Here is a 20,483-nt window from a genome sequence, read left to right on the forward strand (position 1 = left end):
AATCAGTAGTACCTGTGGCAGTGTAGTTTACGGTAAGAATAGTATTGTCCAATACATCATGATCTAGTGTTCACCATATATTCGGATTATACTTACTCCTGCAAGGCTATACACCAGAATATGAAAAACACTTCTGTGATAGACATTTTAGTCTAAATAACACAAGGTTTACAAATCAGTGCATTACACTGCTGTGATGATGTTTAAATTTACATTTACATTTAGTCATTTAGCAGATGCTTTTGTCCAAAGCGACGTACCAGGGAAAGAACAGTCAAGCTACGAGCAATAGAGAACTAGTGTAACAATAAATACTATTTTACTTAAGACAAGTGCAGGAAAACAAGTGCAGGAATGTAACTGCTGTAAGTTCAAGTGAAGTACTAGTAGAAGTGCCAGTTAGGAAGGGAGGTGCTCTCTGAAGAGTTGGGTCTTCAAAAGCTTCTTGAAGGTAGAGAGGGACGCCCCTGCTCTGGTAGTGCTGGGCAGCTCGTTCCACCAACGTGGAACTAAGAATGAGAATAGTCTGGATTGGCGTACTTGTACAGACGGCAATGCTAAACGACCCTCATTAGACGAGCGCAGCATCCTGAGCATAACATTTGCCCTTACAAGAGCATTTAAGTAGGTGGGAGCAGAACCAGCAATCACCCTGTAGGCAAGCATAAGTGACTTGAACTTAATGCGAGCAGCTACAGGCAGCCAGTGGAGCTCAATGAGTAGTGGGGTGATGTGTGACCTCTTCGGTAGAGAAGCCTTTAAATATGAGTTCATGTAGGATATAACATCTTGAGGAATCATCTGCTTCTGGAATGGGTCATTTCATCAGAAGTATTTGCACATATAGGCAACTGCATGATGCAGTAGTTCTGTTAATAATTGGAATTGGATCCACTGATAGAAACTGCTGGGTTTGATCTCACTTGCTCACTTCTGCAGCACACATACACAAATATCAACATGAGTATGTGCAGAGGAGAAGATGGACTTGACATTTTGGATTAGGTGTCCTGAACAGAGGGAGAAGTCTTCTATTCTAATGGAATTTCCTCAAAAAAGCCATTTATCTTTCATTCATGTCGTCTTGTAGATGTAAATGAGGCCTTGCCGTATGCATTTGACTTTCACCCACTATCGCTTCCAAGCAATCCAAACTAACTTTTATTTCTCCCTAGATCATAAACATTGATTGTACCATTTTTGTCTCTCATTTATTGATGCATAATATTAAAGCTCAATGAGTTGACTACTTTTTGTGTCATGAGAATTTGTGGATGTGGCTTGGAAAACTCTGCAATCAATATTAAAGAGCAATACATTTAATATGATGGGTAGATCATCTGATGATTGTGAAGAAAGCAGTTTGGGTCCTGGTCCAGACACAACTAATTTGTTTAACTCCATTTACAAGCCTTCTGGTCTGCTCAATGTGCAAGCTGCCTGTAGGAGAAGGCCAATAACGGGCAGAGTTAGGTCGCGGCGGGGGGCTTGTGGCAAAAGGGGAGGGAAAACTTACCAGGAGCATGGCAGATGAAATCTTAATCGTATCAGGGTGAGCATGCTAGCATACATGTGCTACATGGCACATTTGGTAAACATCAATTTGATTAACAGATACATTTAGCTAAACAATTAACAGTAGGTAATATGGCCACGTTAGCAGTATTAGCCTTATATGACAAAGGAGAGGCTACCCGGCAAGGCATATTCCTATTGGGAATTGTATACGTGTTTAATTGTGGAGTCATGTTGGCTGGCTTGTTGCATGGAGAGTTTTAATTAAACATGCATAGTATATAATGGTGGTAGGATGCAATAGCAGTGCATAACTAGCTGGCAACTGCTGCAATATGCGCCGCACGCTCTATCCGGGATCCGTATAGGCCCTCTTTCGCAGTACCGCATGTGCCATCTGTAGCCACTCCTGCTAATGCTAAACACATGGCATTTTTTTTAGCTATGAAAAAACACCAAAACATTAATCGTTATTTGACTGTTCATACTTTATTCTTCAGATGGACATAGAAAGTAGCCTTTACAATACATATAAAAAAAGTGTAAGTAATCGGAAGGACATGGGACACGAGGTTCTTACACGACGCTGCCTGGTTCCACTGGGTAAAGACAAAGATTTAGCCTCAAATGAACTGAAGCCGACAACGAGGCAGATTTGCTTTTGACTTTACTCTCAAAAACTTAACATCCCCCTTTTTTGTGTTTCCCCACAAAACAAAGATGCACGCAAGTAAATTCAACATAGAAAAGCGATTTGCAAATCGCCAAGAAAACAAGAAAGAGAGAACTTGAACAATTGGTTTCTTGCGCGGAGGGCATCTTTGTGAGGTGTTGAAGAGGGTGCAGGCTGATATCTAGTCGACAACTGCGTAGCGGTCAAAGCCGTCTCAGTACCGGTCACTGTAGCCGCCAGACTGGTCCCGGTCCCGGCCGTAGCCTCCGCCTCCACCTCTGCTGTAGCTTCGGTCACCACCTCTGCCGCCTCCATATCCTCTGCCACCGCCTCCGCCTCCATATCCTCCGCCACCACGGTAACCACCTCCACCGCCGCCGCCGCCACCGGGCTTCCCGGCCTTGTCCACGCGGATCGTTCTGCCGTCCACGGACTGTCCATTCATTCCATCCATTGCGTCTTTCGCGTCTTCCGGGTTCTCGAATGTGACGAAACCAAAACCACGCGGGTCCTGGGTTTCCCGGTGTCTGGCAACGTGAACGTTTGAGATGGCCCCATACTTAGAGAATGCTTCTTCAAGGGACTGCTCCGTTGTGTCGAAGCTGAGTCCACCGACGAACAATTTTCCCTCGTCAGACATTTCGCTGGCTTAAACTGGTCTGCTGTTGAGCTGGAATGTTCTGCGTGATGTCCCGGTTAAGGATGGGTATCGATGCTATTATCGGTGGTAAAACCGGAAGTGAGTACGTGATTCCGGTCTCTGGTTGGTTAAAACTTGTCATCTGACCGGAATGGAAAATATGATACGTTTGATTGGCTAATACCAGGATCTTTACTTTTTCGTTTGCCTGACTTTTAAACGATCGTTTTGTTTTTTATTCTGTGAAGTTATACGGTTCAATACTCCACTGACTTGTTTACCAAACTTTTACGAAGTCATACGACTAACACTGTCTGTTACCACTGTTATGGAAACACAACGCCTCAAAGGCGTTGGCCAAGATGACTGTCATGTGTGGATATGTAACTGTAGATTCCTAGTGAATCAAAAATTTGAATATTACTTTATTTCATTAACATAGTTTAAGACCCTGTCGCTAATACAGATATGCGCTTTCCAATGACGACACCACAACGTGTATGCATAGGTGGGGAGGGCGCGAAACGCTGCATTGTCCTGTCAAGAAAAGAAAAAACTGTGAACTTTATAAAACAATTACAGAGACAGGTAGGTTGCCTGAACATAGAGATTAAATAGTAACTACTTATAGTGGAACGCTGTCTGTGATCTGCAGCAATCACTGCAATGCGTGTATTCAGAATCTGCAAGAATTTAACATTATCGCCATCTGGTGTTCAAAGACACTTGCGCAGGCGTGCCATTTTTCCGCGCCAACAGCCATATCTATCCCATAAGCCAATGCGCTTTCCCCCTATAAAGCCCAACTCCACCCACTGTTCATTCTCATTCCTCTTCGACTAAGCCTAGGTGAGTAGGCTGAAGAAATATCTGCGCAGTTAATTTGATAAACAGTGATTTCGTTTGCATCTTGTATTTTCAAATGATTAATTTAAGTGTGGCGTGTGCTTTGGAGAGTGTAATAAAGTGTATGCAATATATTTGCTCAGTTAAAGGCATGCTTGCAATTAAGTTACATTACCACGTGTGAGCAGGCCTGTGGATGTTAAACGTTAGCTTAGCGATGAAGTTATGCAGACCCTTAGTATGATTCGCCGGTAAAGTGTAATGGAGTAGTGATAATTTTAACTCTCTTCTATGTGTATGTATCATCATAAGTTAACCATTTATCTTTAACTACTTAGTCCTGATCGCCATTACGTAGCCCGCTTTGACTGTTAACCGGAACTTGTTGATCAACGTTTAAGTGTACCCTATCAGACGTCAACTTCTAATTTAATGGTACAATTCACGCAGCCTAAGGACTCACGCCACCCATGCGTTAATATGATGAAAATTATGTTGGTAGGGACATCTGATTAAACCTGATGAATGCCAACTTCTCTGATCTTTCATGGGCCGCGTGTGTCCGCGTAGTTGTATAACTAGCTTTTGTTGGACAACGACCTGACGTGTTTATATAATTTATCCACAGAATGAAGACGTTGGTTTGGCCTGATGGACTTCTCTGCTGGTAAGGAGTTACGACTTGGTTACCGCAAGTGTTCGATGTGGGCAGACAATGCTCATGGCCTATGATGAGTACATGTATAAGAGTAGTGGACAGAAGTGATTTCTGAGAACGTTTTAATCTGAGGTTTTTTTCTTCTTAAGCGTGTGACTTGGATCTCCCTGCACTTGAGTAATGCTTCTTTTCTTCTTTTTGGTAGCATCAGCCAACAGTTGGACATGGGTCCTCCACTTAAAGGTATGCAGTTATGTTGAGCTGCTTTTTTCCTAAGGAATTATTTTGCTGTGCTGCAATGATGACTTTTTAATTTGCTACTCTTGAAAAATTATGACGACAACCCAACCACACTTTGTGTACCTGAGGCACAGTGATTATGTTTAAATCCAATCTGCAATCTAAAATGAATGCCACATTGACTTTTTACCCCCTTTCCTGAAGGTTCAAAATTGGCATCAGCTGTCACACTGGTAAGCAATCTCTTTTTGAATGTGTGCTTTTGACTTGCTGTATATGATGACTTTTGTTTAAAACATTGGGAATCTCTCTGAATAAGAGTGAAGGAGAACTTTTTTTCTGATGCGGCATCAAAATGGCTGTGGCTTGTAAGTCCTTGCATGTTCCACTCTAAAAATTGTCTACATCTGTCCTCACAGTTTGCAGTGCTGATTCACAAGGGGTAATTGCAGGATTGACAGCATGCCCAACTGGTTCAAGGAGATCCCCATGGGCTCCTGAGTAAGGTGAGATGAGTTGTGGTGGTGTACTGCATCTTTTAGCAATACAGTGATGACTCCATAGTTCAGCTGATGTCCTTTGATGATTCAGAGCATTGTCTTTCGCTCCTATCTGATGTATCCGCACACAGATATAACAAATCTGTGGCTACTGGCTCTACCTGACTTGTGACTTTGTTTCTCTTGCAGGCAGCCTGTGGTGGATGCCTCTGGATCACCATTTACGGTTGGTATTGAGTTGATACAGTTGTACTGCATCTTTTAGCAATACAGTGATGACTGCATAGTTCAGCTGATATCCTTTGATGATTCAGAGCATTGTCTTTCGCTCCTAGCTGATGTATTGCTGTGCTAGTGACATGTTGGTGTTAATAGATTGAAGCTGGTCTAATGTGGTGGTCTCTTGTGTAGGACCTGGTGAAGGAGCTCTCGGAATGAAGCCCCCCTGAGCCTTTTGGTGGTTGATGCCTCAGGTAACTAATGCACAGCTTGCTCTGGCTTCTCATGCATGCAATCTGATTAGGATGATACGAATCAGGTCTCTGATCTTTTTGAGGACATCTGAGTAACTGAATCATGTTGCGTTGTATTGATGCTACATCTGATGAAGGCTGAACGTGGCTAATGTTCCACTCATTTTCCACAGCAGCCATGTCTTCAGTTCCTGCACCATTCGCCCTCTTGGGAGTGTAGATGGGAGTTGACCAGGGACTGTGAATGAGGAAGTAAGTGTCTCTGTTGGACTACTCTTCTGTTTGGTTGTGGTCTAGCCTGAGTAGTTCCCGACTGCAGGAGCTATTCCTACAAGACCGTGTATGATGCTCCTTTAACACATACTGACTTACCATGAAGTCTAGTTATTAGCTCTGTCTGACCTGGTCCCATGCACGACTGGAGTACCCCTGTCCCCATGCCTGGATTCTAATTTTATTTTGTGTTCCATAGGGTGTCGGCTCTGAATCCTGGTCTGCGGTATCTCCACCTTGCCGTTTTCCTCATATTGCAGGTTTGTATGAATACTATCCTAGAGGGAACGTGTCTTTGGGTTTCTATGATGACTTTAACCCTAATGCCTTTGAATTAAATGTGAACAATATTCAAACTGAGTTGCCCTCAACGGTGGCCTTGGTGAGACTAACTGTCTAACTAACCTAACCATAGTTCTCGTCTGTTACAGCGTCTGAATCCTGGTGTGCGGTATCTCCACCTTGCCGTTTTCCTCATGTTGCAGGTTTGTGTGAACACTATCCTAGAGGAAATGTGTCTTTGGGTTTCTGTGATGACTTTTTACCCTAATGCCTATTGAATTTCTAAATGTGAACAATATTCAAACTGAGTTGCCCTCAATGGTGGCCTTGGTGAGACTAACTGTCTAACTAACCTAACCATAGTTCTCGTCTGTTACAGCGTCTGAATCCTGGTGTGCGGTATCTCCACCTTGCCGTTTTCCTCATGTTGCAGGTTTGTTTGAACAATATTCTAGAGGAAAAGTGTCTTTGGGGTTCTGTGATGATTTAACCAAATGTCTTTTGAATTAAATGTGAACATTCTTCAAACTGAGTTGCCCTCAACAGTGGCCTTGGTTATACTAACTGTCTAACTAACCTAACCATGGTTCTCTTATCTGTTTTAGGGTCTGAATCCTGGTGTGCGTTATCTCCACCTTGCAGTTTTCCTCATGTTGCAGGTTTGTTTGAACACTATCCTAGAGGAAAAGTGTCTTTGGGTTTCTGTGATGACTTTAACCCTAATGCCTTTGAATTAAATGTGAACAATATTCAAACTGAGTTGCCCTCAACGGTGGCCTTAGTTAGACTGTTAGTCTCACCAACCTAACCATAGTTCTCTTATCTGTTACAGTGTCTGAATCCTGGTGTGCGGTATCTCCACCTTGCCGCTTCCCTCATGTTGCAGGTTTGTTTGAACAATATCCTAGAGGAAAAGTGTCTTTGGGGTTCGGTGATGACTTCAACAAATGTCTGACCTGAATTTATAAATGTGGACATTCTTTAAACTGAGTTGCCCTCAAAGCTGGCCTTGGTGAGACTAACTGTCTTACTTACCTAACCATGGTTCTCTTATCTGTTACAGGGTCCTGGAGGCTTTGGAAGACTGAGCCCAGGGTAAGCACATTTACTGTTTTTGTATTCTGTATGCCAATCTGTGATGTAAAGATTCTGCCAAATGATCCCGCTGATTATACCCCTTCCGTTCCATTTTCTTCTGAGGTTGGCTATACTTCTGTGGTCTGTCTGACCTGAATTTTTAAATGTTGCATTCTTCAAACTGAGCTGGCCTTGGTCACTGTCTAACCTGACCATGGTTCTCTTCTGTAACAGGGTCCTGGAGGCTTTGGAAGACTGAGCCCAGGGTAAGCACAGTTATTGCTCTTTTTGTATTCTGTATGCCAATCTGTGATGTAAAGATTCTGCCAAATGATCCAGCTGATTATACCCCTTCCGTTCCATTTTCTTCTGAGGTTGGCTATACTTATCTGATCTGTGATGGAAGGATTGCAAGTTGTATTAAACAATGTATTCTCATTACCAGGTGCTGTGGACATTGTTGCAGTTGAAGATGAGCATCAGCCTCGGCCTAAACGTTGGACATTCTGGTGTGAAATGCCCAGACTCTTTATGAAATAAAACAATTTGAACTTACCCTTGTGTTGTGTGTTCAATTGAAGTGGTGATGGCATATGAAATTACTATTAAATGAAGGGCCGACTGATGAGACTAGGCGTCTCTTAAAGACGTGAGTGCCTGGTTTTAAGTCAGCCAAACCATACAGCGAAGTTTAGCCTATGCTTTCACTCAGAAGTACAGAAGTAGCTTCCAATCTCTTGAGTAGGATTCTATGACCTTTCCTCCAATGTGACAAATGGGCCGTTTAGGTTGCGGATAGCTAGGGCATTTGAAGGCATTTTCCTTCCAATGTTTTTTGTGATTCTTGCTATAATGCTATGCGAGTTGCACCAAATTTACGACTAACGGCGATGTATTCATAAGCAGGACCTTTAACATTACCCAGGGCAGCCGGATATGACGTAAATGTGAAACGAACGTTTCCTCATGTTTCTATAAACCGAGCTCTGTCAGCTAGGTTGGTTCAATGTATGAACGGGCTTCCTCACGGCAGCTTAAGGTCTCTTACCTCCATGACTCCTTTCTGAATAAGCGATCACCTTTTTAGCACTAATGTTTATCTTTAGAGTGTTGCCCGTATTCTGGGCTTTATCAGTGAAGGCAGACTTCTTTCATTTCGATAGTATATCTAACGTTTCTAGCTACTATTTCAATTACATTTATTGTAATATCTGGGAGGGGGATTGCCAGCCAAATCAAGACGATGCGACCCAACAAGGTATATTGTTCTGCAGTATGGAAGTGTTCGTAAAACAGTGAAGTAATTGTGTTAAAATGTCAAATTACGCCTGTTGTGATCAGTTTGCAGTCCACTGCAATGTAATGACTGAAATTAATAGTTTACATTTTGGCATGATGTTAGTCTCTTAATGCTAAGAATATTTTTCAGTTTCACTTTGCAACTGAGAGAGTGCCAGATCCTAGCCATAGCTTTGAATGCTGCCTGTTATGCATATCGTATGGTTGTTACCTGATGTCTTTTAACGTAAGATACTGTACTACTTCCCTTCCATAGTCCCAGCAAGGGATCTGTGGCCGGGATTCCCACAGGATTATATTCGTATGATGAGTGAATGGTATTGTAGCCTGGGACAGTGTTGTGAGTCAGGCGACTGTCGAATTACAAACAATATCACAAGTAAGTAGATCCAAAAATGTGTGTGTGTGGTTTTCCACAACCCTCCTGAATTGTCCTTACAGGGCTTCTATCTTCACAATTAGGTCTAGTTGGCATACATATCTATATAATACAGCTTTAAAGTTTGCGCTTCTGCTGTTATACTAGTGTCTTATATTGTCAAATATCTTTCTTTTTGTCATATACTGTAATCTTTTGTATAATATGCTTTTTTTTAATCATTTTTTATATTCTTTGCCTGTGTCTAGGAATGGCCAGAGACCTACAACAAAAGCTTCATGGGCAGCACCTGGCCCAAGCAGTGGTTCTGAAAGCCGTGCAGGGCTTTATAGAAAACCCAGACTCCAATAAGCCCCTCACCCTCTCCTTCCATGGCTGGTCCGGCACTGGAAAGAACTTTGTGGCCCGAATAGTGGCAGACAACCTCTATCGTGATGGGGTGAAGAGCGAGTGTGTGCGGCTGTTCATCGCCCCCTTCCATTTTCCACACATCAGACTCGTGGACGTATACAAGGTAAGAACTTGCTGGCAAGGATACAGACCTGTGTGTGTATGACGTGGTTGGCATCAGTATTGTCTACAAGCAAATAGCCAGGGACAGAGAGGTGGGGATCGGGGTGGGTTGTGACCAGGGTGGGCAGTGTGCCCGAGGTCAGGAACTCTTTGGTGCAGTTACACAATGTGCTCGTAATACAGATCACAGAACATTTTGTGGGCAGAAATCCACCTGATCCAAAATACCATGTACATTTATGAATGGACTCTAACCTGTCCTTGATCTGGGAGCATGCTGGTGGGCACTTAAAAAAATGATGTGGAACGTAACCACTAACTTGTTTTATCTCTTATAAATGTATATCATATGTCTTTGAATTAATTTGTCACTGTGATTTTAGTAAGTAATGATATATTAAGGAAGGTTAACTGTTAACTGCTTTTAGGTGATCCCTCAGATATATTAAAAAAAGAAAACAGTGCTGTATGTTAAGACAGGTTTACCCATCTTCAAAAAGTCTGTTATGAAACTCTGTCCTGCATGCAGCTTTCACTGTACGTGCTAAAAGCAGGCTCTTTTTCTATCAGGGTCAGCTTCGAGAGGCAATCAGAGACATGGTGCTGCGGTGTCCTCAGACACTTTTCATCTTTGACGAGGCCGAGAAGCTGCACCCAGGCCTCATCGACGCCATCAAGCCCTACATGGATCATTACGACAACGTGGACGGGGTGAACTACAGAAGGGCCATATTTCTCTTCCTCAGGTTGGTTGGTTTTGACTGTGTCTGATACTGTGTAGGAGAGAAAAAACAGGCTTTAGAGTTATAGTTAGTTTGTGATTCAAAGCAGGCTGTGGTTATGTGTATGCTAATTTACGTCTCTTGTGAAAACCTAAATGGGGAAATAAGAATATTACAGATACAAGACATTTGCCCTGTGGTTGTTATACCAATTTGACCTGTTCTGTTCAACATCTTGAGAGACACCGGCCTAATAAAACATTTTGCTCATGTTTTATAGTAACCTTGGGGGTGCAGCCATTAATGAAGTGGCACTGGACTTTTGGCACTCTGGCCAGAACCGAGAAGACATTGGCATGGAGGATCTTGAACACCGTCTACGTGCAGATGCCATGGAGGCACAAGGTAATCAATAACTGTCTCAATGTACCAGTAAATTGTATACTGCATATTCCCAACAAAGACATACCATTGGAATATCTGTTATCTTAGCAATATTACTACTCAAGCTGCTACTAAAGGTGGGGGTGAAATCGATTAATTGTGATTTTTTTTCCCGTATGGTGATGTGTTGTGAGTATTCTGACACTTTATGCTTGTATTAGATACCAACAACAATTTTCAGTATTTAGCACTACTAGTTCACATGTACAAAGTTTAAAATTCTTTGATTTGAGGTATTTTTTGTGTTGTATACATTTTCAAAATCATCTCCACACAGCATTACCTATAGCATTCCAGATCACATATTAGTTTTTAAATGCACTGTGCTGGTACCCTACTAACTAAACTAAGTATTTTCCCATTCTCTTTACAGGGGGTTTTGCTCAGAGTGAACTGTTATCAGGCCACCTGATCGACTTCTTTGTGCCCTTCCTGCCGTTAGAGTACCGCCACGTCAAATTCTGTGCACGGGACGCCTACCTCGCGCGAGGCATCCAACCTACAGAGCCAACACTAGACGAAGTGGCAAAGGCCATGCTGTATGTGCCCAAGGAGGAGAAACTGTTCTCTGCACAGGGCTGCAAGTCCATTCCCCAAAGAATCCATTTCTTTTTGCCCTGATTGAGTACCTCGTAAGCAACCAAAAGAAACATTACGTTGAGGTATTGGGTTTGCAGTTCACAGATGCTCAATTGAAATACAAAATGAGCCTAATACAGGTTGGACATTTGAGTCCCCGATTACACACTGCCAATGAACATAGCTAAGGGGAGTGTGGTTCAAATACCAGGACTATTTTGGTAACACTGTCTTTGCCTTTATTTTTGCCTTCATTGCAGTCAGTCAGTTATCGGACAGTGTCAAACATCGGCCATTCTGTTAAACAATCAAAATGCTAAGTTTAATAATGGATTAACAATCTATAACTTCAGTTTAATAATGGATTCACATGACAACATGAACATTTGCCGATAACACACGCCGTCCGATAACTAACACCGTTACGATATGTTTGTTGTTCACATGTCGTGTAGGCTTTTAGTCATAAGCACTTTGAGATGTTAATATTTAAATTTGTGTAATTTTACTTTTTATGTTCATCTTTTTATACTATCAAACTCAGCATTCAGTGCAATGTGGTTTCTTCTTCTAAAGGTCCCTAGTGTTGATTTCTGATATCTTGAGAGAGCTGAACCAAGCAGTTTGCCATCACTTTGTTTACATAAACTGTTATTTGAAATGGTATACTCTTTGTATAAAGAACTATAACTGCTAAGTGAACTGCTAAGCACTGTTACATCTCTATTTAAACATTGTATGTCTTCTTTTTATTATGTGGTGGTTACATGACATGTTCAATTTGTGCCAATGTGTATTACACAATCCCTGAATGCAGGTGGCCTGTGGTTTGTCCATGCACTGGAGGTCAGCATAAAGCACTGCTACAGTAATCTAGAAAAATTATTGGAAGTGTCCTAGATGACCACTGTTTTTGTTTAACTATTCTCTCCATCTTGAGAGGTCAGTTAAGCCATGAATGGTTGCTTTAATTGTGTATTTGCTCATTACTGTACACATGCATGTTTTACTTTCTTGTCATTGCAAGCATTTGGGGTTCTTTTTGGAGGCATTTGGAGGAATTGCTGGCATTCTTGTCATTCTTATGATTTTATGACACTTTAACTAGTGGACCTATGACCACAATTAAAATCATGTGGCAGCTTCAACCCTGCAGGTCAGTTTTGCCCTGTAACAACCTGAAACCTTGCATGATGTATTTTATATGGTTGGGGAATAGGCTAACGATCGGTGTTACTGGAATGTACCGTTTCTAAACATGATGGAATATTTATTTCATTAATGCTTAAGAGCATTGTTACCTCAATGTAGGTATTTATATGACAAAAAGATCAAATCGTATAAGAATAATGCATAATATTCTTATGACATTACCACCTTAAAGTTTAGTTTTTTCTGTCTTTGGCTAGCAAGGTGGCATTTGAAATGTGGCTGTGGACTTTAAATGAGACCCAACTCTGAGACCTGACAAGTGGATCATTTTGTATGCCTTGTTATAAGCCTTGTATCGAGAACCATTGAAATATCTGTGATGTCCATTGTGATGTCCATTGGTCTTCATGTGACTTATCAAGGGGACTGGGAGGGGAAATGTGGGGAAATAAATAAGGCTGGCTGGTGAATTGTCAAGTTGCTGTAAATTGTGCTTTTCTTTTAAACCCCATTGCTCTTACCTGTGGTCGCATTTGATTGGGAGCAATGTTTCGGCTCGTTTGCATGGCTTTAGTGTATTGGTCCATCGATTGATTTAAAACGTGAGTGTGTAACCTCATATCTCTGCGATGGATTGGATCATAGACCTATACGTGATGCGAGAGTGATGTGTCAGCCAAACGCGTGGTCGGCTCACATTGGTCCAAACAACTTCTCAGTGATTGGCTGGAGTCGGCGCCGGTGTCTTCACTAGCTGTCGACCAATGAGAAGCAGACATCTGTTCTGAGAGGAGAGGAGAGCCTTTGCTAATGTGAACAGTGAAGGATATTCCAACTCACGCCTAGGGAAATCAGAAGCTTGGAGCTGTGCATGTGTTTGTAATACATGCCAGAGCCCGATTATATTTAAATATTTGCATTGTTTCTACTGCCCGTTGCGTAGAAAGAGCCCAGCGTAAACATGACCACGTTAACCTTACTGGTCATAGTAATTTCTGCCGCTTTGGTAGCTGCAGAATCATCTGTGTATTTCCGAGAACAGTTTGACGATGGGGGTAAGTTCTAGCATATGTTTTATTTTCGTTAAGCATATCTGTCAACGAAATACTAGTTGAACACCGTTGTTTACCTAAGATGAGATGCATATAAATGTTGAACAAATTGGTTTGCTATAGTGTCTCCCTGGTGTTTTTCTCATAGTCGGCTGGATGTAGCTTTACTGCATTAATGTTAGCTTAGCTAATGTCAGCCTGTCTGCTCTATTCGTATGGTTACAGTACAGTCAGGTATTTGGTTGTGTGGTTTCTTGCCACAAATTAACGCTGTTAGACTAGCCTACACACTCTTATTTGTTTAACCTTGTATTGCTCTATACACACCATTCAAGTTAGCAGTTGGTTCCTTATCTTTTCTACATGGTATCAGTTGACACACAAAGCCCCCTTTTCTCTTAAAATAATGTCCTCCTTTAGTTTTTCGAGCAGGCCCAAGACATGCTTTTACTCAATAACCATCAGCTATGATATTCGTCTGTTGTAGACGCCTGGCAGAGCCGATGGGCTGAGTCCAAACACAAATCCGACTACGGGAAGTTTGTGCTGTCTGCTGGAAAATTCTATGGTGACTCGGAGAAGGATAAAGGTGAGTGTTTCTGACAATTAGGACCAGCATGGTATGCTACGAAAAGCGAAGAATAGGAATACTTAATCTTTTCATTTCAATCTGATACATCCACATTTCAATAATTTGACAATTGTCCAAATGTCTTAACATAAGATGACAAGACTGGTCATCACAATCCTTGCTGCCACACCATAGTGGCACAGTCAAGCCAAATAGTGTCTGGATCACTACGCCTAAGCCAAGACCTTCTTGTGTCAACTGTGACGGGGTAAACTGTACAGTTGAATTCAAATAGTTGTGGACTAACTCATTTTGCCCCTAAAGGCCTTCAGTCCAGCCAGGACGCCCGCTTCTACTCCCTCTCATCCCGCTTTGAGGACTTCAGCAACAAGGGTCAGCCACTGGTTATCCAGTTTACCGTGAAGCACGAGCAGAACATCGACTGTGGTGGGGGCTACATCAAACTCTTCCCATCCGCCCTGAAACAGGACAGCATGCACGGAGACTCAGAGTACAACATCATGTTTGGTAAATGTCTGCACTTGGTTCTCTCCAGACTATGACTTAACTATGATGTGAATAGCATGACTTCATAAATGGAGGTGTGGATCTTGGCTAATGATTGGAGGTACTATATTTCTTAGCAGTGTGACTAGTTTAGGTAATTTAAGATGGCAAGTATTATTTTATATATTTAAGCATCATCCTAAAACCATTTCAGAAATTATACTCATTTTTGCACCGTAATTGTATTTCCACTTGCAGGACCTTAAGACTTGACCTCATTACTAGTTTTAATTCCCAAAAATCCCTCAGCTCTACAATTGTGTGTGAAATTAATGTTTCATTCTGAAACACCTTTAGGACCTGACATCTGTGGCCCTGGAACTAAGAAGGTCCATGTGATCTTTAACTACAAGGGCAAGAACCACTTGATCAACAAAGACATCAGATGCAAGGTGAGACTGCTTACAGGCCTATGCGGTCTTGACAGCAAAACCATTTGCAGCTCAATATCAAGATGACGCAAGCAATGACTTGAAGAACAGTTTTGTGGGGAAAAGGGGGAGGGTATCAGTAAACACTTTATCATCAAGGCAGTGCTTTACCTCGGTATCACAGCATTTTGATTACCGTGTCTGTCTCTCTGTCCGTCTGTTTGTACATCCCAAAGGCCATAATCTTAGTTTTCCGTCATTATTTTGATAAAGTAACAGTAAGCTTAGCAAAAGCAAGGGCAATGTGAATGGCCTTTCCCCCCTTCATTACAATGAACAGCTTGAAGGCTTTAATCTGTTCATCAAGTTACCAGTGAGCTAATTCTGGAACAATGGCGTCTCCGGAGAAACGACTCTAAAACTCACACACCCAGTTATCAAACACCGCTCTAATGCCAGGTTTTCCTCTGACCCTTATCTCTAGGACGATGAGTACACCCACCTGTACACTCTGGTCGTCAACCCAGACAACACCTACGAGGTGAAGATCGACAACAAGAAAGTGGAGTCAGGCAGCCTGGAGGACGACTGGGACCTCCTGCCAACCAAAAAGATTAAGGACCCCGAGGCCAAAAAGCCAGAGGACTGGGATGAGCGGGAGAAGGTTGATGACCCCGAGGACGCCAAGCCTGAGGTCAGCTACCCTTCAGAGGGTCTCCTAGTACACAAAACACATACTGTTGTACTCTCTTATTATGAACACTATTACTCACTTGCTCTCCCTCACGCACACACACACACACACTCCTTGGCTGTAAATATACCTCCGACTGACTGCATCATGTTGACTGAATTGTAGGTTTCTTCATCATCAGTCTCAGTGTGAAGGATGTTTGGTGTAAGTTTTTTTTGTTTGTTTGTATTTTTTCCTCTTACCCTGGCACAGGACTGGGACAAGTCTGAGAACATCCCCGACCCTGATGCCAAGAAACCTGACGACTGGGATGACGAGATGGATGGCGAGTGGGAACCCCCCATGATCACCAACCCTGAGTACAAGGTGGGTGTGGCATCATTCTGTTTTCTTTGTTTTAATTCTAATATCAGTTTTGATTCTGAGGTTCAGTGTGTAGCTGGGTATTCAGTAACTGCACTACACCATGCAACGAAGTCCAGCGCTGAAATGTAAGTGGTAGTGACTTAACGTCACCCTCTCAAAGTTCCAGCCAAGTAGCTGGCCATGAATTGGCTGTTCTTTTTGTGAGCAGCACGCCCAGAATGTGAGATTAGAAGCAAACAACAGGTTTGTTTTGTTTGCTGTTGTGATAATCCAAATCTGACAGAGACCTTATCTGCATTTCTTTTTTTTCTTTTTGCTTGTTTTTTTGCTTAACAGGGTGAGTGGAAGCCCAAACAGATTGATAACCCTGCCTTCAAGGGCAAATGGGTCCACCCTGAGATGGACAACCCTGAGTACATCCCTGACTCTGAGATCTACAAGTATGACAGCTTTGGAGTCCTTGGACTGGACCTGTGGCAGGTAAGGTCATTTGGGTCCCAGACTCTACATTCATCACACAAAGTGGGTTGTAATGAGATGGTGACCGGATGCTAGTTCTCATATTGGGATTGATTAGGACGCTATTCACAGGTTAATGCGAATCTCACAAAGCTAACAAAGGCAAGGCAAGCTCGGTGGGAAAAGATAAGCTCTGGAATGACTTTTGTTTGATTTAAAAGTGACGTCAACTGATGGTCTTTTGTTTCCCCCTTCACCTCCATAGGTCAAGTCTGGCACCGTCTTTGACAACTTCCTCATCACCAACGACCCAAAGCTGGCAGAGGAAGTTGGAGAGGAGACATGGGGGGCAACCAAGGTAAGCCAGAGGACATGGGAGTAGAATTTTTGTTTAGCTGATGTATTGGAAATACAATATAAGAAGAGGTTTCTAAAAGTGAACTTTTGCTATGACCACGATGTATTATGTCCCCTGTAACTCTAGATTCTCTGAGTTTATGTGTTTACAAATATTTCACTCCTTCCATAACAGGGCCCTGAGAAAAAGATGAAAGAGAGCCAGGAGGAGGAGGAGAGAAAGAAGCGTGAGGAGGAGGAGGAGAAGAGGAAGGAGGAAACCAAGGAGGAGGAGGAGGAAGACGAGAAGGAAGAGGAGGAGGAGGAGGAAGAAGAGGAGGAGGAGGATGAAGAAGAAGAAGAGGAGGAGGACAAAGAGGAAGACACAGACTCTCAACTGAAGGATGAGCTATAGAGGGGGCCCAGGGACTGGGGGAGAGAGAGGCCCACCGAGGGGAACGGGGTGAGGGGTGGCGGGAGGGGGGGGGATGGGTACGGCAGAGGACCACACTGTGCTGGACATTCCTTTTACTAACGACAGCCTTTTTTGGGGAGGACATGGGCTCGGGTTGGCTCGTTGGGTTTGGTTCTAGTGGTTGTTTTATTTTGTGAAATTTTGTTTGTTTTTGTTTTGTTTTGTTTTCAGCAAATTATATTTAAATATATGTAACTTTAAAAAGAACTCATTTGGTCAAACATGGAATTTAACACAATGATCATCTGATTAAAAACAGGTGAAACATTGGTTTGAGGCAGGGACAAGAGGAGTAGAGGATTTAGAGGCAAAGTCATATGTCCTTAATGACATTTAAGCTAATTAAGAATATTCTGTCTCATTCAGGGGTGTCAATTTACAGAAAGAACATCATTGATTTTTGCTCTAACATCTATTAAAATGAAAAATGACACTAGATAACGGACTCAGATTCTCAGACACTACTTATACCTCATTGTTCTCACATGTGTTAATCTTCTGATCCTAGGGCCCTAGCTTATTATGTTATCTAGCCTGTGGCTATAGTGTCATCTGCAAGCATACATCACAACTTTTATATAATTATTGTTATGAACTTATAACATAATTATTGTTATAAATCATGTTTTTTACTCAAACTGCAAAAAGAGGATAATCTCTGGGCCTGGTGTAGGCTAGGTAAACAGAGAGAACACTTTTCACACGATTCATGTGTCGCTTTCTCGCAGTTAAATGAAGATCTGAGTTTCAACTCACCTTCTCTCAGAGAATGTCAGCTTTTTACCCTCCACCTCCACCGCATCCACAGAGCAATACATCTTCTTCGCAACCTCTTCATCTGTGTCCCTCTACGCACCATCCTTTCCTCTACTTTTTCTTTATGCTCTGAGCTCTGCCACAGCCTCCTATTGAGCCTTCGCATCTCTTTCATTTAATGGGGGAGACGTGTGTCTCGTTTGTCCCGTCTTATCCTCTACCTGCCTCCTGATTCTGACCTGAATATGCACTGCTGCACTCAACCACATAGTTCAGCCAGCGACAGGAATTTTTGTTTTTGTTTGTGTGTTAGTTTGTTTTGGAGATCTATTTTGTACTATTTTGTGTTGGATAGGGGAGTATGCTCATTGCATTAACTGTACGAGGTGGAGTGGGATTCAGTGGGTACTGTAAGTAACTGTCCAATAATAAAATTAAAAAAAAGAAGATATTCTGTGTGTCTTTGAGTGCTAGCGGTTGTCAATTGTGTGTGAGAGATTTTTAGGTTGACAGTTGTCAGTTACATTTTTGTGTGGTTACTGCTATGGGCAAAAAAACAACCTGTGGGTATTATCTAATTGAAATGCCTGTACTCAATTTGATATGAACACTAAAGCAGTATTCTCCTTCCTGTCATTAAATGCAAGAGTTCACTTTGATATGTTTCCTTCCACTGGCTGGCCTGCTGAAATCTACAGATCAGGTTAAGCTTAAACTATTGTCGAGCTAACAGTCTCTGGCAGTCTGGAACATGATACATGATTCCCTTTTCTCCTCCACATCTTGTGGCAGCTTTGCACACAAGAACAAGTTGGTCAACACTGGTGCAGCATGCAGTTCTGCGAAGTCCCACTAGAGGATGCAAGAAGGCTGAGAGGTATGTGGTGATGTCACCTCCAACCTGAGTTACGTTTGGCTTTGTCGCACATTATTCTGAGATTGTCAAAGATGCATAATGAAACCCGTTTATGTTTATTGTGCCTGTAATACCAATATTCATGTTGAGGAATGGCATTGAATTGTTTTTCTATTATCAACCCCTATGTAATGTGCAGATTCAAATATTATCCACCCTTAATGCAAATACTGTTGAATGCTGGCTGTGGACTGAGTATTGACATGTGGAGCTGAAAACAAGTGCTTTCTGAATGTACTTTAGTCACGTAGTACTTTGTCATAATCACATATTTTGTCAAATGATTAAAATATTGAGAAATAGCATGAACGTGTCAAACACAATAGATAGAGGTCATGAGCAGAGACTTATGATGTACAAAATTCCAATGAAAAGTGAAAAGTCAATATGTAAGATGGAAGGGGGGGCGTTTGCGGTTTCAAAATGAAAGGTTGATATGTGCGATGGAGGGGGGCGTTTGCAGTTTCATTTGGTGCTGTGAAACTTACCACAGAGGAACACAGCCAAACTGCACAGAGGAAGGAAATATAATTTTATAACATTCTGAAGGGCACACAAGATTTTGTGGTTTTTACAATACAAACAAAGCTATTCCTCTATATAAAATAACCCCTCAATCTGCATAGGGAACACATTCCAGACCCCACTGCCAGGCAGCCTGATAACTAGGGCAAGATGAAGCTAAGGTGGTACAAAACAAAGATCAGCTAGTGCTGCCCAGCGCTCTAGAAACTGTGGAACAAAGCACAAAGTGAGTGTGAGGTAAACTTGCTTGATTACTTCCAGTGTTAATGTAGCTGGCATTAAGTCTTTGTTTAACTGGAATTGCTGTCTGAGGACAAAAGTAAGGACTATTACCTACTTCTCAATATATATATATATTGTGTGTGTATATATATATAAACATAGCACAAAAAGTAAGGAAATTTGTGTTTTGTAGATTATTTCTTTGTTGTAACAATCAAGTGACCGTGGTTACATGAATTCGAATAACTGCCTTAGTCGGACTGAAATCGCATTATCCGTTTCATGTAAGCACCTTAGTCGGATCGTAGTCGGACCGCACATAGTCGGACTAACACCCCTGGATAACTCGATCCGATCCAGTTGATAGTTCGACTATTGCGGCATGTAACGGTGAATTGGATAAGGAACTGGACTTTGCGTCTTTGCGCATGCTTGAGATCCCGCCGCCATCCTCCCTCCCTCCCTGCCAGGTCGTGACCCGGAAGACGAAAGAGACGATACGTTGTCTCAGCTGTTCATACTAATGACACGTTTATTTATGAATATCCTGCAGACTGTCTCACAAGCTTATTCTTGTTGACTATGAACAAACATAACAGAAGAGGTCCGAAGATATGAGTACCTTTACAACCCCTCCTTAAAAACGTATAAGGACGTTCAAATTACGATACTTATGTGGTGCCAGTGTTGACAAAAACGTTGACTGCGACTGTTTGGACAGAGCGCGCTAATTCACCGAACAAATACTTTCATATTAATTTCCCACCACTTGTTAGTCATGTCATCCATTCATATCGATGTGAATCAATCAATACTAATACATCTTTAACTGTGATGTGTTTTTGTTTCATTTCACAACGTATTTACTGTATAATCAACGATAGCAGGTGCCCGCTTGTAAACAGTCC

General features: G+C 42.1%; 3 protein-coding genes and 7 non-coding genes across 10 annotated transcripts; 9 read left to right on the plus strand and 1 right to left on the minus strand.

Moving 5' to 3' along the window:
• Positions 1-1,984: 1,984 nt before the first annotated feature.
• On the minus strand, positions 1,985-2,909 carry LOC105898306 (cold-inducible RNA-binding protein-like). Its single transcript, XM_042708873.1, has one exon. The coding sequence runs from the start codon at positions 2,826-2,828 to the stop codon at positions 2,403-2,405; it is 426 nt and encodes a 141-aa protein (XP_042564807.1). The 5' UTR covers positions 2,829-2,909; the 3' UTR covers positions 1,985-2,402.
• Positions 2,910-4,143: 1,234 nt separating this feature from the next.
• On the plus strand, positions 4,144-4,224 carry LOC116222221. The gene has a single exon (XR_004164552.1). It is a non-coding gene; the product is annotated as a small nucleolar RNA SNORD74 (small nucleolar RNA).
• Positions 4,225-4,397: 173 nt separating this feature from the next.
• Positions 4,398-4,467, plus strand: LOC116222239. Its single transcript, XR_004164570.1, has one exon. It is a non-coding gene; the product is annotated as a small nucleolar RNA SNORD75 (small nucleolar RNA).
• A 373-nt stretch (positions 4,468-4,840) lies between these two features.
• Positions 4,841-4,922, plus strand: LOC116222213. Its single transcript, XR_004164544.1, has one exon. It is a non-coding gene; the product is annotated as a small nucleolar RNA SNORD79 (small nucleolar RNA).
• Positions 4,923-5,113: 191 nt separating this feature from the next.
• On the plus strand, positions 5,114-5,196 carry LOC116222229. The gene has a single exon (XR_004164560.1). It is a non-coding gene; the product is annotated as a small nucleolar RNA snR60/Z15/Z230/Z193/J17 (small nucleolar RNA).
• Positions 5,197-5,336: 140 nt separating this feature from the next.
• Positions 5,337-5,419, plus strand: LOC116222225. The gene has a single exon (XR_004164556.1). It is a non-coding gene; the product is annotated as a small nucleolar RNA snR60/Z15/Z230/Z193/J17 (small nucleolar RNA).
• Positions 5,420-7,230: 1,811 nt separating this feature from the next.
• Positions 7,231-7,303, plus strand: LOC116222219. Its single transcript, XR_004164550.1, has one exon. It is a non-coding gene; the product is annotated as a small nucleolar RNA SNORD47 (small nucleolar RNA).
• A 178-nt stretch (positions 7,304-7,481) lies between these two features.
• On the plus strand, positions 7,482-7,554 carry LOC116222218. The gene has a single exon (XR_004164549.1). It is a non-coding gene; the product is annotated as a small nucleolar RNA SNORD47 (small nucleolar RNA).
• Positions 7,555-7,739: 185 nt separating this feature from the next.
• On the plus strand, positions 7,740-11,450 carry tor3a (torsin family 3, member A). Its single transcript, XM_012825328.3, has 6 exons — positions 7,740-8,435; positions 8,733-8,855; positions 9,104-9,369; positions 9,939-10,114; positions 10,371-10,495; positions 10,908-11,450. Exons 1-6 carry the CDS (start codon positions 8,270-8,272, stop codon positions 11,153-11,155), a joined length of 1,104 nt encoding a protein of 367 aa, XP_012680782.1. The 5' UTR covers positions 7,740-8,269; the 3' UTR covers positions 11,156-11,450.
• A 1,602-nt stretch (positions 11,451-13,052) lies between these two features.
• Positions 13,053-18,361, plus strand: calr (calreticulin). The gene is made up of 9 exons (XM_012825326.3): positions 13,053-13,320; positions 13,805-13,906; positions 14,213-14,416; positions 14,753-14,847; positions 15,311-15,520; positions 15,773-15,886; positions 16,223-16,366; positions 16,611-16,703; positions 16,878-18,361. The coding sequence occupies exons 1-9, from the start codon at positions 13,227-13,229 to the stop codon at positions 17,094-17,096; spliced, it is 1,275 nt and encodes a 424-aa protein (XP_012680780.1). The 5' UTR covers positions 13,053-13,226; the 3' UTR covers positions 17,097-18,361.
• Positions 18,362-20,483: the final 2,122 nt, after the last annotated feature.

This window comes from Clupea harengus, chromosome 10, assembly GCF_900700415.2.
Source record: "Clupea harengus chromosome 10, Ch_v2.0.2, whole genome shotgun sequence".
Classification (NCBI taxonomy): Eukaryota; Metazoa; Chordata; class Actinopteri; order Clupeiformes; family Clupeidae; genus Clupea; species Clupea harengus.

Bases quoted from the DNA above. Each gene is read 5' to 3' on its own strand.
- LOC105898306 (XM_042708873.1), bottom strand. From the start codon at position 2,828: ATGTCTGACGAGGGAAAATTGTTCGTCGGTGGACTCAGCTTCGACACA.
- tor3a (XM_012825328.3), top strand. From the start codon at position 8,270: ATGTTTATCTTTAGAGTGTTGCCCGTATTCTGGGCTTTATCAGTGAAG. The intron at 9,370-9,938 runs GTAAGAACTTGC...TTTTTCTATCAG, and splicing joins GACTCGTGGACGTATACAAG to GGTCAGCTTCGAGAGGCAAT. The intron at 10,496-10,907 runs GTAATCAATAAC...TTCTCTTTACAG, and splicing joins AGATGCCATGGAGGCACAAG to GGGGTTTTGCTCAGAGTGAA.
- calr (XM_012825326.3), top strand. From the start codon at position 13,227: ATGACCACGTTAACCTTACTGGTCATAGTAATTTCTGCCGCTTTGGTA. The intron at 15,887-16,222 runs GTGGGTGTGGCA...TTTGCTTAACAG, and splicing joins TCACCAACCCTGAGTACAAG to GGTGAGTGGAAGCCCAAACA. The intron at 16,704-16,877 runs GTAAGCCAGAGG...CTTCCATAACAG, and splicing joins AGACATGGGGGGCAACCAAG to GGCCCTGAGAAAAAGATGAA.